The sequence below is a fragment of the Apostichopus japonicus genome, chromosome 2 (assembly GCF_037975245.1).
Source record: "Apostichopus japonicus isolate 1M-3 chromosome 2, ASM3797524v1, whole genome shotgun sequence".
Classification (NCBI taxonomy): Eukaryota; Metazoa; Echinodermata; class Holothuroidea; order Aspidochirotida; family Stichopodidae; genus Apostichopus; species Apostichopus japonicus.
In genome coordinates this window covers 18,863,474-18,877,706 of record NC_092562.1, presented here as the reverse complement: position 1 = coordinate 18,877,706, position 14,233 = coordinate 18,863,474, and the positions used below count along the sequence as shown (strand labels likewise).

Sequence of the window (14,233 nt, the reverse complement as noted above, 5' to 3'; positions counted from 1 at the left end):
GATTATTGGGGAGGCAATGATGGGGGACTATTGGGACACATGTGGAATCTTTTCTTAGGTGAACGGTCAAAACATTATTTGCAATTTTATGTGTCAATGTGACGGTTCCAGATGATATTGTGCCTGTATTTCCATACATCATCATGCTATGCTCAATGGACTATAGTTTTTTTCTTACTCTGCTACTCTCTCTCTGTATATACTGCAGCGGTGCCCTATCCACCAGGTAACGTCCAACTCTCACCGGTCAGCACAGATCAGATGCATGTCAGCTTTGACCATCCAGTGTCTTGGAACTATAGGCATATGTTGTATAGGTTAAAAATAGTGACCCAGGGAGACTCTTGGAATCAAGAGAAGGTAAATTAGACTTATTGTTACATCTTGATTAACTGTTTCCCCAGTTGAGACAATCGTATTCAATTCATTTTTTTGTACCTGCCCAGGGTCGTCTTTGGGTCGATGTAAGAAAGAAAGTGCTTTGAAGGGATACATTCTGATCGTTCAAGGTATTAATTAACTGTTGGGTCACACTAGCTGAAAGTTTCTACATTGTTGGGTCAAAGACATGTCATATAGCATTTTGAGCAACACAGATCGAGGAACAAACTATTTTATTTCTTTATTTTTATTTATAATTTTTTTAAATTTGGTGAAATTTTGTGCATGCATCTAGCAAGAACAAGATTCATGATTTCATCTTCGTCAATTGTCGATAAACTTGTTCCTGCTTGGTTTTCTTTAGTTTGTACAATTCATTTATCCACCGATGAAAAAGAGGAAAGAAGCAATTTGTACAAACTAGATGCATATATTATTTGAAGCTTTTAAATGAATTACAGCGTACGTTGACCCCTGAAGACAAACAATCCAAATAAAAGGACATATCAATAACAATATTGTATTAATAAAGTAAATCTGTGAAAGTATATCTGTCATAATTATGACATCACAGACCAGCAAACTATGATCCACTTCCTGGAGTGATCAAGGTCTTTTTTTTGTCCCCCTCATAAAGATAGATTACATTCGATCATACGTATCTAGGACAATGAGGTATGATAGGTTTTCCTCTTCCGAACAATGCCTGCCACCACGGTATCCCTTTAAAGGCCCACAGACAACCAGGAACAGCATTCCTATAGGCATTAGAAATCGTGACAATAATAATAATAATAATAATAATAAACAGTTCTTATTAAGCGCCCGTAACAGAAGTCTCATGGCGCTTTACAAATATAAAAGTCATTAAATACATAAAGAAGTCAAACACACAGCAAAAGAAGCAAATGACCGCTGACCAGACAAGGAACATGCAACGAAAGAGCAAACCGATGAGAAAACAAGTGTCTGGCCATCGATCCTGACCTATACTAAAAATATACCAATTTGATATAAAATCAAACATGTATAGACCAAGAGAGAAGTTTCCAATAAAAATTGTCTCACAATATGTACATAGACAATGAATTACTGAGTAAAGAGATGAGTTTTCAGTTTTGTTTTTAGCTGCAACTCCCATCAAAATCCATCGAAAAATTGACTATTTGACAAGTCTTTTTCTTAATTCTATAGCTTCCTTTATGAATAAACATTAGCTAGTTATTAGAGACATTTAACAGTTGATACATGAATACTGACAAAACGTACCCATCAGAGGCACACCCCAGCTCTAATGTAGAATAAAACTACAGAAACAAATTGTTGAAATGTTCCAATATGTAAACTGATATAAAAATTTTTTTTTTATTTTTTTTTATTAAAAAAATTTTACTGCAATTTCCTACTTTTTTCTTTACATGCTACAGTATCAGATAATGGTCTCAGGTGATGCATCTTTTACCTTCAAAGTGGAACCTGGCAAACCATACACCCAGGTCTGTGTAAAGGTTGCTGCATACTTGGAGCTAGGCTTGTATTCAGAGGATACATCACCAGTATGCCATCACACTAACATGACAGGTAAATAAACAAACTTTATCATCGTCACAATCTGCGTTCAAAGTCTGGGTTTTTTTGTTCCCATAAAGTATCACAAGTTTTAAATCTCTATGAGATTGGGGGAGCAATTACGTCAGTTATTTCTGCACAAAATTTGGATCATAACTACATTCTGCTTTATCTGGCAATATCTCCACAAAAAAAAAAAAAAAAATGAAGTATTTAGGAAGAAATCATATATTCATTCCATGTCATATTACAACTTTTACAAACTTTTTGTGAGCCCCTGAATGTCTACTTTATCATGGAAAGGCAATTTATCAAATTCCAGCGGAAAAATTTGGAACCCTCCTATTTTTGTTTTCGTATTGTGGATAAAGGTTGCTGGTATTAAAGTTTGCCGGGTTAATGACAGAGCTCATATTTTGCAGTGCACACGTGCAAAGGCTGAAAAATTGTTTGCAAGACGTGAAGGTATATATTGTATTTACCAAAAACAAGAAAATGAGGGTATTTATTTACCTCACAGCACAATTGCAGTTCAAACCTCAAAAGGATAAAATTTAGGCAGCATTTTTAAGTCTTGAAATGTGTGTCAAATTCCAAGAAAAAGTAGACCAAATTTTAGAGGTTAATGTTTCTTTCTTAATCAAGTTAGCAATGCAGCTAAGAGAGATTTTACAGGCTTGCTCATAAAATCCATAGAGATGGGAACCCCTTGCTTCATAATGAGCTGAACTCACTTAGTGCCACTTGAAATATGTTTTTAGTGCATCTGTCAACAATGTTATTTTGCGGGCGATAAAAATCCCTGGATTTTCTAGTGAGTCTTTCGGTTTTTGCATCTGAGGAGAGTGACTTCAGTGGACTGACCTCACTGGACTGAGTTGTAATTAGATAGTTTTTTTTCAGACCTCTTCATTTCTTTGCAGGCAGGAGTGTCATATTTCAGCTCTGAGGATTGAAGGAAACCTTTGGGCACTAGTGATAATATATGTATATATGGATGCAACCTGATCAATCGACAAGTACTTTGACCTGGAGTTGTCTATTGTCTATAGCCCAAGCTATATAGTAGAGCTGACCTTTATTCAAAATTCTCATAGCTTCCGCAAGGGCAGAAGAAATATTGATCACAACTAACCAGCACAGTGCAGCATGTATGTTGTCATAGTGTATGCTTTACCAGGGTCCATTTGTGCAGTCTAAAATGGAACAAATATCTCCCGTTTTTCGGAAATAATAATTAAGGCAAAAAGAAACTTTTCATGATTTCTGTGCGGCTGTAACTCTCTCTGATATACTATCTCTTAGAGTATCGCATATATGTGGCAACAGCACCACCATGTCTCTAGTGGCTTGGTATCGTCCTAGTCTATACGCTAATTTTCTTGTTCTCCTCTTTTGGTTGATCTATACAGCGCCCTCTTCTGGTCCGCCGAACTTCAACTTCTCCTCCGAGCTGCATGATGGGTTATCCAATGTCACATTTTCATGGCAGGTATGGTTACATGCGATGGGGGTGGGGCTGTGGGGGGGGGGCAGGAGGCTGATTCTCTCTAGTTTGAAAAAATGCACAATGTTACCTTTTGTTCGAAAGGTTCCTGTGGATTGTGTTAATTATTTTGTGCTGGTGTCGTAAAGCATCATTTTACACTGAATCTTGCATGCTGCCCACTAGGAAATAATTACTGAAGACAGTTTTCCCTAAATATACCATTTCCCTTGCCCTATCTCTTCCCCTCCCCCTCCCCCAACTTGTTCCCTCAATATTTAGCCTCTGAAACGTGAAGCATAAGCTTGGCCTATGATTTTTATCTCCTTGTTAAATTTCAAATGTCAGATATTATCGACAACAAATTACTCCAATGCCCCAAGTTATCTTGAATGGTTCGATTCTTGAAATAAAAACTATGACGAGTTTGCATGGCCCTTAGTTCCAACATTGAGAGAATTGACGACCATGCCTGATACTTTGGTTGTCTGAACAGCAAACTCGTTTGCCCCAAACAATGTAGGAAATAAGTATGATTATATTTATAATTAATTAATTACACTTAAACTAATTCAACTATGACCAATATGTAGGCTACCCTGTAGGCTTGGTGAATAGTAGTGGAAATCCATTTTTTTGGGGTGATACCAATTTATTATTTTATGACCTATTTGTGGATATTTAGTTACAAGTATTGTAATCTGAATTTGATGAAAACAATTAGCCATCTACAGGGCAACCTCCACAGCAGACATCTGTTATAATTCATTTAAAAAGAAAAACAGACTGTTTTTGTGGCAGCTGCCTACACTTGCCATAAGCTAGCACTGCTAGGCAAGTACAACACGTCTGAATAAAGATAACATAGGTAATTATATATGCTATTCATATGACTGCCACATGGTCGTAACTCGTTACCGTTTCAGAGTAAATCTAAATATACATCAGAATCCTCTCCTTTTTATTTCTTGCAGTGCTAGTTTCAGAGCTTTCTTTGTATCTAAAGAAAATAACTACAAAATAATTGAAATTATTTTGGTAACTTTTTTATTCTCCCAGATTTTTTTTTTCATCCAGTTTTTTTAATCCAGCCACATGCATTACCAAATCTCAAGAATACAGTTTAGTTTATTAATAATAAGCTTTTGGAATATCATATGTGTTTCTTCTTCCATTTTGGTCTAGTGCCGATTAATTCATGCAACCTGTTTTATTTTAATTCTTTGGCGTTGTTTTTCATTTATGAGTACGTGCAGCAAGGGTACGGGAAGGAAGTTGTTTCATACACAAAGAATTCCAATGGAATTCCTATGAACCAAGCAAACAACTTTAGTAGCTTCTTTTCCTGTCCTAGATATTATTCTTATTCTCTTTTGTGTGTGCATAAATATTTCATGCATAGTCATTCACCCGTGCATGCATGGGGGAGGAGGGGGGTGGCCATATCTTAAATTCCAAGCTACTGAGGTCAAAATAGTACAAAGTATATATATCTATATGTGTGTTCTTACATTTGTGTGTACACAGATCTTTAATACTAATAATAGTATAAATTAGCTCGCATATATCATACTACGTTTCAACTTTCAGGCTCTGATCAGTCATGCAAGGAACATCCAGACATAAAATTGGCAGACTTGAATAGCACTGATCAAACTCTAGATAACAATGAAAATGAAGCTGTTGTTGACTTGATCCACTGAATTCAGTAAACTGACTTTAATAACTTATATAACGTATTCCTAAATATTGAAATCATATTTGGAAAGAGTGCATTTTTTTAATGCAATTTGCCTGGAAGTGTTTTTAACTTGTATAAAAAAGAAACCAATGATTTCCATGAGCCATATGAAAGGGTCCAACTTCTCCTCTTGCTGCATAATTATATCCAAACATCTAGCGAGCTGAGAAGAAGAAGAAGGATTGAGTTAATGAAAAGCTATAAAAGTGGAAGATCTTCCTTAAAGTTTCACTTCTGTAACAACATTTCCATTGTAGGAAGTATGGCATAATTGTTTTCCTTTGATAGTAAGTTCAATATTTGCCATTTTGCCACTGTGCATGTTGATTCTCATGTGCTAGTGCGTGTGTGTCTGTATGTGTCCATGACTATATGTTTTATTAACAAAGAACATGTAATAATTATAGTCTTATTTGGCTTTGACTCTTTTCTCCGCAGCCTCTTGAACCAGACACAGCAAATGGGATCATTACAAATTATATCTTGATAATTTCATGGAATGAATCCTCGTGTAGTATTCTGAACCCTGAGCATAACATTCCAGCCAATGAAACAAAATATTCAGTCAATGGTAAGGTTGGGACTAATTGGTGTCTCTTCTTGAAAGTTATGGAAATTAGTACTCTTCTCTCTCTTGCCCTACCCCTCTATGCTATAGTCCTTCCCCTCCCCGGTCCCCTGTACATTATAGTCTTTCCCCCTCCCCGGTCCCCATCTATGCTGTAGTCTTCCCCTCCCCATCCCCTCTATGCTATAGTCCTTCCCCTCCCCTGTCCTCATCTATGCTGTAGTCTTTCCCCATTCCCATCTGTGCTATAATATTTCAGAGACTATATTTTGCTGTTGATACAATGAACTTTTGCCACCAGGCAGAATATTAAATTCATCATTGTCATTAAGGATTTCCCTTAAAAGTCCTATTCTGCCTGCACCATCATTCTTCCTATCATGGAGTCAGTAAAACAAAGAAAGTTAGAAAAAAACAAAGAAAAAACAGTTTGCTCCTACTTGCATTAAATTTATTTTTCAATTGTTGACAGGGCTATCATCATACTGTGAATACACAGCTGAACTGTTTGCTGAAAACAAGATGGGGATTTCCCCTCCAAGTGTTATCACTGTCGTCGGGGTACCGTATCCAGGTAACGGAATAATAATAATTGATCCAAAGATCATAGAACAATTGAATCATTATAGCATCCCTTAATGCCATCCAATACATATATCTTATAATACTCAGTCATATTGAGTAACACACCATTTCAATAGTAGGATGTTGAAGAGGAGGGTGTGGGGAGGGGGAGGGGGGGGGGAGGAGGGGGTAATTGTTTGATGTTGACTCAACCTTGCTGCAGAGGTCTAATTGGCAGCAGCTGGTCAGGCGGCTTCCGCTGCTGTTCTTTGCTTTTTGACGACTCTGTGCCTAAGCTTTTAAAATTGATTTTCATCTCAGGTTTTAATGGTTCAGTCTCGCAGTTGGGATAATTATCTGTCCGACAATCCTCCAAACTACTCTATGATACATCACAGTTCACAGATGTTGGAAATCCTCCTCTTCTTCTCCTCCTTCTCATTTTCTTAGTTGAGAATGCTCAATGATATCGCTAGAAATGTGTCATACTGTAAGCATTCCGTCACACAATGATATGTCTCAGTGTCGAACACTAAGCTTTATGAATAACGCCTTTCATGATATGACTAGATGTTCAACTTTCACAAATTTCGGACATTGTCGACCAACGGACCACCTTCAAAAGGAAGTCCTGTATAGGTTAACATATAAAACCCAATATCTTTGTATTTCTTTTAATTTTCCAGTCAATTTTCAAACTCCACTCCGTGGTGCCCTGATTTTCATTTCTTTCATCGGTCTTTGCTTTGTCGCTGTGAGGTCGTATCTCTACATGAAGAAGAAGTTGTTTCCCGACGTCCCTGAGCCATCGCACAAGCATCGGGTATGGGTAAGTATTGTTTGTGATATTTATTAAACCATTTATCAGTCTTCAGGAATGAATATATTAAAGTCCTGTGATTTGCAACTTTACAGATTTGTTTAATATTGTACTTGTATTCCGCGGATTGGGGAGGAGGGGTGGGGGAAGGAGGAGGGGGGCAGTGGGGGAATTTACTTTAACTTGATGGCCAAATCCTGGTTCATGGTTACTGGCAGTTAATCTGTCCCACTTTGTGCGGCTTGCACACTCAATGCCACAGGCACAAAACAGCTTCCCTAAAAAAAGTTAGAAGAGATTTGAGAAGTGAGTATATCTTTTTTGAAAAGTGGGTGGGAAGTGGGTGGGGAAGTGGGTTTAGATGTGAGGCTAACCTTGGGCCAGCTAACCTGTACCCTTAATTCCTGTCATATTTTTACTAAACGAAATATGGCTCACTTTCCTGCTTGGGCTCCCCCGATTGATGTCAAGTATAAATCTTTGCTTTTAATATTTGTAAGTGCAACGACCAGTGGGCCGCCCGACTCATATTTGTCAAACCTGAAGTATTTCCCTTTTTTTTGACTACATGAGACTACTCTGTGTTTGTCTCAGTATGCTGCTAAAGGGGAGAGTGATTAAAACCTTGGTTATACGTCGGTGAATGAAAATGGCCAAGGCATACTACATGGCAACAGCACATCACTCACACTGGACACGATACGGTGACACGGTATACTATCGAGAATCATTTGTGCGATATTGCTGATCTTTGTACTTTTTATATCACACCATCAGAATTACAATATGACTGATCCAGTGCGACACATTGAACAGGAAATCTTTGATGAACTGCACGGTGGTCTGCAGAGAGGAATCAGCATCAACACCCAATCTTCAGAAGAGAGTGAATGTCATTACCAAGTTCCCAGTGCGACACGGGCACTTCTCGGTAGCAATACCACAAAACCATCATCCACTGTCGTCAAGAAGGACCATTACGTCGCAATGAGACAGTCCACCGACCCACAGACCGCCGAGAGACAGAGTAGTAGTACCTCATCATCCAATCAGTTTTCACAGTCCTATATGACTATGTCACCCAGCAACAGCAGAAGCCAGCTGAGGGGAAACATTTCAAAGAATTGGAAGGAACCAGCTGTGCTATACGTAGATCTGCAGAGAAGCGGCGCCCTCCAAGGCCGAGAAGCGATTAACCGCGATACCTACGGGCCGTTCGGAGACAGTAGTCTCCAGGATGGCAGCGAGGTCGACTCGCTTCTCCAACAGGTGGAGAATGCAGGTTGTCACGACGATCAACCGATCGGATCTCACATCGGTGCTATGACATCGACGGGTGACAATCGCATCAGCCTCGGTCAATGTGCCGATGGATCGTACCTATCACTTTCAAACCTTCAGAACGGTAAAGACATTTTATTGGACGCCTATCTGGGAGAGTGGGATGCATGTAGCAGGGTAACAGACTTTAAGAGGATGACAGGAGACAAACATTTGACTCCGGTTAAAGAAGACAACTTTGATAGTTATGTAGCCGAGGAGAGATTAAGGTTAGGTAACCAAATGGAAAAAGTTGATGAGAAAACTAAGAATAACCCCAATGTTCAGGAGAAATCAGTCTCGGAAGTTAATGGGTATGTTCCAAATAAACAATTAGACACTTGTGAAGGAGAATGTGATGCATACACCAGAGAAGCTGACTTGAAAAGGAAAACAGGAGACAACCATTTGACTCTTGTTAAAGAAGAAACCTTTGATTGTTATGTAACTGAGGACAGTTTAAGGCTAGGTATAAACCAAATGGAGAAAGTTGATAAGAAAGCTAAGGATGACTCCAGCATTCAGGAGAAATCCGTCTTGGAAGTTCATGGATATGTTCCAAATAAACAATTAGACACTTGTGTGGGACAATGTGATGCATACACCAGAGAAGCTGACTTGAAAAGGACAACGGGAGACAACCATTTGATTCCGGTTAAAGAAGACAACTTTGATTGTTATATAACTGAGGACAGTTTAATGCCAGGTAACCAAATGAAGAAATTAGATGAGAAAGCTAAGACTAACTCCTATGTTCAGGAGGAATCCGTCTTGGAAGTTAATGGGTATGTGCCAAATAAAGAAAAGCAAGGCGGTTACATAAAGGTCTCTAGATGTGATGACCCTTATCTTGTTGAAGAATTTGCAACAAACTGTAGTGTGGTGCAAGCTTGTAGTTTTTCAGATGCCAGTAGTGTTCAGAGCAGTGAGCCGTTATATTCCAGATGCAACTAAGAAATTCGTAGGCATTCATGTTATTGTTCTCCAACAGTGGCAAAGTTTCTTGATCTGCATGATGGTGGGGGAGGGGTATAAGGATGGTAAGAATATTAGTAGGGGTTGGGTCAGGGGGTAGGAAGTGGGGGGGCACGTACCTCCACTCCTTTTTTTCCAAAATAGCAAATGTGTCCTAGTGGCAAATAAAATGTGTCCCTTTGATGAAGAACTGTCTTTTGGATATCTTTAAGCCTTTGTTAATTTTAATATTTTATTTTAATTATTCACGTGCACCATAATAGTTTTGATATGATAACATACTAACACATCATATATTTTTAAGTAAAATGGCTGGTGTGTATCGGTTTATAGCATAATGAGTGGTGGTTGTGGAATGAGAAAGTGCCCCTCTGATATTGTGTCCCCCCACTTTTTGGAAGCTTCCTACCCCCTGGGTTGGGTGCAACTTCTTATTGATCATAAGGTCTTAGCAGTTGCATCAACAACTTGTACATTGAATGTGTGTCTGTGCATATGGGGCCCACATGCGTGGGAGTGAGTGACTTGTGTGTATGCGCGTAGTACTATGTAAATACGTTTGAGTGTATGTGTATGTATGTGTGTATGTATGTATGTACAGTACCTCAAGTTTCCAGTATGTGGTACTCTATTCAAAAGTCTGTTTCCTTGTAACAGAACAGCCTAGTTATTTTTCAAATTGTCTTTTTTACCGATTTCCTGTATGACAGGTTTGTGAGTTAATTTACTGCTGTAGTTGTTTGTATAATATTTGGATACAAGTGCAATTGAACTGAAAAAAGTAGGGAAATGTGTGCAAATTAACACATTTTTTAGTGTTTACAAAAAAAGAAAGAGTTTTATTCCTTTTAACTTCTTCAACTATCATTACCATATATATGTACAAATGTCATTTTTTTTTCCATGGAGACTATATTAAACAACATTGACTTGAAATGTACAGTTCCATTTTGCTTTGTTTTAATTTCAATTGATTTTTTTCATGGTTTTGCATTGCTCAGAATAAGCTATAAATGCTAGCTTTGGTTTTAATTACATTACTATCTGTTAATTAAACTCCTTTCCCAGGCCAGTCTCAATTCTAGAAGACTCATAATGATAAATTGTCCTTGAGAAATATCAAATAACAGGATTAAATATCTCGGGTGAATATAAATCATCGTAGATTACATCGATGTCATGGTACTTTTGTTACAACACAAAATATGTAAACGTGTTTTTAAAAATCAGCAGTTTCTTGGTCTAGCAAGTGACAGTGTGGCCTATGTACCTATTTTTTATTTTCTAAATTTTTTTTTTTTAAAGTTCAGGGGAGAAATCAATAAGCAGAGAGTTCAAGTTCAGAGGTTTCATATAAAATTTTATTGACAATTATTTTGTCAAGATGACACATTCCATTTTCTTTTTTACATTTTTAATACTTTACAATTTATGTTCCCTCTCGTCTGTAACTCTGTAACATAATGTAATTTTTACAAAGTGACACTTGGTTCACACATAATTTCCACATGAAAACATATTTTCCACCCGCTAGGCCACGTTCGATCTAACAAGTAACTTGTGATAAATACCGCTAGGGTATCAATTAGATGAATTAGATTTTTTTTCATGTAACTTTAAAAATAAATAAATCGTTCTGTACAAAGCACATCGTCTAAATATGGCTTAAAAAAAAAAAATTACTAAAAATATCAAATCGTGTAATGTAATGTAATTTTACAAGGTAGTTTATTATTTGTTCTCCAATGGCATAAACAAACACAAGGACAAAACAGAAACAAACATTTATACACCAGATCTCAGACCAGCTGCAGATGACCATTAATTATCCTTCAAAGGAACAAATAAAAATACTTTGTTAATCTGTCACAACATTATCCCCACCCCTACTACTTCCCTCGTTCTCCTAAAATAATACATAATAAGCAATACTGCCACCATCTTTATGTCATGCAATACAGATGTCTGTAAAGGAGAACAACGAAGCCAAGCAAAGTTTTAATCCTGTTTGCAAGAGACCACAGGGTTACACTGTGTTCAATGACAAACCATCAAATAAATACCAACTCTTGTCAAAGAAGATACACGTTAACACTTTAGACATTGACTAATGTGATATCATGTTTAAACTTACTCAAGTCTTCGGTGTCCTTTACAATGGAATTTCAAAACGACCTTCATCCCGCAACTGTAACAATTATTTTTATAATAACATATTTTATAATTATATTAACATAACATTTATGATATTAGAATAAAAAATCATGTTATAATACAAATAAATATGAACAGAACTAGTATATATATATGAACAGCTAGTATGGGTTGGCAATAGAATTCAAACTATACACAAATGCATACTTGCAAAACAGAAGAAATCAAAAAGTCCCTAAAAGTCATGGAGAACGAGCAGCTGCAACTTGATTGGTAGAATATTGGAATCATGTACAATAAGAACTGGCTTCATTTTTTAGTCGGTACTAATCTGACAATTTTGTGCACATAAAGGATATGGCTGTAAAATACCATGGAAATAAAAATCCTAATATTTTCAAAAGAAAGGCATAAATGGTTTACGTGAAATCAATTTAGTGAGTAATGTTTAATATAATATGAACTCGACCACATATTTTGTCATCGTAAAGGTATCTTTCATTATAATGCTAGTGAAGTAAGACCTATATACAATGGCTAGCTCCGTCTGAGAAAACCAAGACCACTGAAGAATCATCTCGGTGATGGAAAGCAGTAGATTTATGAGAGAAACATTTTACATTCAATTTTCCACCATATAAGTGGGTACTGCAGTCCATGGTGACCAAAATGAAAGACAGAGAATCTGATAACATATCCTGCTATGTCCATGAAAATTGCACCTGTAATGATGATGAGACTTACGCATAAACATTAATGATCCAATCTGCCCCTGCATTTAACTTCCTATCTATCAAGGATTAAACAGTAAAACATGGATAATCTAGCACATTGGAAATTAAAGTTTTTCCAGAGATACCCAAAAAAAAATTGGGTATTCTTTTTCCCACTTTTATTTGCCCTACAAATAGTGCATTTTTCTTTAGTATAATATTATGAGAAAATTAGAGAACGGGAAAAAGTATCGAAAAGGTACTTGATGTAATTGTGATATGGAAACAAAGCTGTACATTTTATTGATATTTATGTTTTTAAACAGGATTGTGTAGAGGAGAATATTTTCATTAATATGCAATAATAAACAGAGGCATGGTTGAGTTATGGATGTGGATGTTTATCCAGGTTCCAGATAAATAGGGTCCTGACAATCCAGGTCTTCTGCAGCAGTAACTCTATATGAGACTTTTAGGAATTTGATAAAGGCTTGTTACTTAAATCTATATGAGACATTTAAGAATTGACATCAACTTGTTATTATATGTTTGTCAGCAGTTTTGATTGATATCATAGTACATCCAGAGCTAAGAGTAAACGTCAGTCATACCATCTACCCCCCCCCCCCCCCGATGCCCAAGTAATGCTAGTGAAGGAAGTAAAGAGAGGATGGTAATATCAGTCACCGAAGGGCAGGCTGATCGTCAACTACTGACATACTAGACTGAACATTTATGCAAGAGACTTTGCTAATGTGACAATCATAAGCTAAGCCTGGAAGTGACTTACATATTTCAGTACCTGCCAACAAAGTATAGAATTACCAGGTCTAGGCAGCTCGAGGCTGTAATCAATTGTTTATGACATGCATCTCGGCTAAATCATGTGTGTAAGAAAAACTCAAGCAACACCAGAAAGACAGGGTGATACACAACATTAATAATTAAAAAAAAAAGTGAAACCATAGTCTCCATTTCTTTTCCTCAATGGCAAAGTTTTTATAGGAACATTTGTAACTTAAACAAAGAAAACATAAGAAAGTTAAAAAACATCTCCCATTTCACAAACATACCGGATGTCAGAAAATTTGGAAATACCTATCATACTGAAAGCAATAATGGCTATTTAACATTACTGTGTAAATCACATATAGGCAACAGTAAACTTCCACGGTCACTCTTTTCCCATAAACAATCAGAACTACAGTAACGAAATGTTTCCCTGAAAGAAATGAGGGCGGTATTGAAGAACTTAGCATGCATAGACTCCAGATGTGGAACCCGATTAATTCATTTTGGCTTCGGCTTTGAGTACAACATTTCTTATGGTGCGGTGTTGGAGAAATCTAACCGTAGCAATAATTACCGCCTGTGCAAATCACGATTCCTCACAATTTTGCACGGTTGGTTAAGAGCGACTACATAGTTTCCCCTTTCGGGAAACCCAAAAAGGAAAGTTACTTGTTCCCTTCAATACCCTACGTTTGTTTTTGCAGATAAGTAAGTACATTCCCGTAAAAGGAGCAGGCTGAGGGGTGCAAGTGGGGGAGGGGAATGGGTTGTGGAGGCATATGTCAAAGGAAGTAGAGGGAGGGGAAGATGGTTGTTAAAGTAAAAGGTTTTGGAATGCTATAGAGATAGTGATTTGTGAAGAGGAAGTTATCTGTAAAAACATATTTCTGTAGATTGGACTCATGTATGCTTACAATCATTTCCCAGCATTCCACTCTTCTAAGTAGTTGGACACTGGACTGTTGTTCATCTGATGACCATTGGGCATGTGGACCATGCTGTTTCTGGTCACCAGTAAGGGATCAACCTCTACGCTCCTGTCATCCGCCTCTGTAGGTTTCATGGAGGAATTATTGTTTGGCTCCGGCTTCTTACCTGGTAAGTCAAAGGCTTCCTGCTCCTGTGTTGACTTACTGTTTATGATGACATC

The 14,233-nt window shown here is 37.3% G+C and overlaps 2 protein-coding genes across 6 annotated transcripts in view; one reads left to right on the top strand and one right to left on the bottom strand.

The window, feature by feature from the left end:
- LOC139981028 (uncharacterized) overlaps positions 1-12,059 on the top strand; it is a 26,522-nt gene extending 14,463 nt beyond the window's left edge. Inside the window, exons 7-13 of one of the 2 annotated variants that reach the window (XM_071993143.1) lie at positions 209-360; positions 1,815-1,962; positions 3,363-3,442; positions 5,616-5,748; positions 6,218-6,319; positions 6,996-7,138; positions 7,907-12,059. In XM_071993143.1, coding sequence (XP_071849244.1) covers positions 209-360; positions 1,815-1,962; positions 3,363-3,442; positions 5,616-5,748; positions 6,218-6,319; positions 6,996-7,138; positions 7,907-9,403 — 2,255 coding nt within the window. In that variant the 3' untranslated portion in view covers positions 9,404-12,059. Of the gene's footprint in view, positions 1-208; positions 361-1,808; positions 1,963-3,362; positions 3,443-5,615; positions 5,749-6,217; positions 6,320-6,995; positions 7,139-7,906 lie in introns of both variants that reach the window. The other variant, XM_071993135.1, reaches the window with a different exon arrangement.
- LOC139981040 (uncharacterized) overlaps positions 10,764-14,233 on the bottom strand; it is a 34,344-nt gene continuing 30,874 nt past the window's right edge. For all 4 annotated transcript variants that reach the window (XM_071993156.1, XM_071993176.1, XM_071993186.1 and 1 more), the window contains exon 12: positions 10,764-14,233. In XM_071993156.1, the coding sequence (XP_071849257.1) occupies positions 14,000-14,233 (234 nt within the window). In that variant the 3' untranslated portion in view covers positions 10,764-13,999.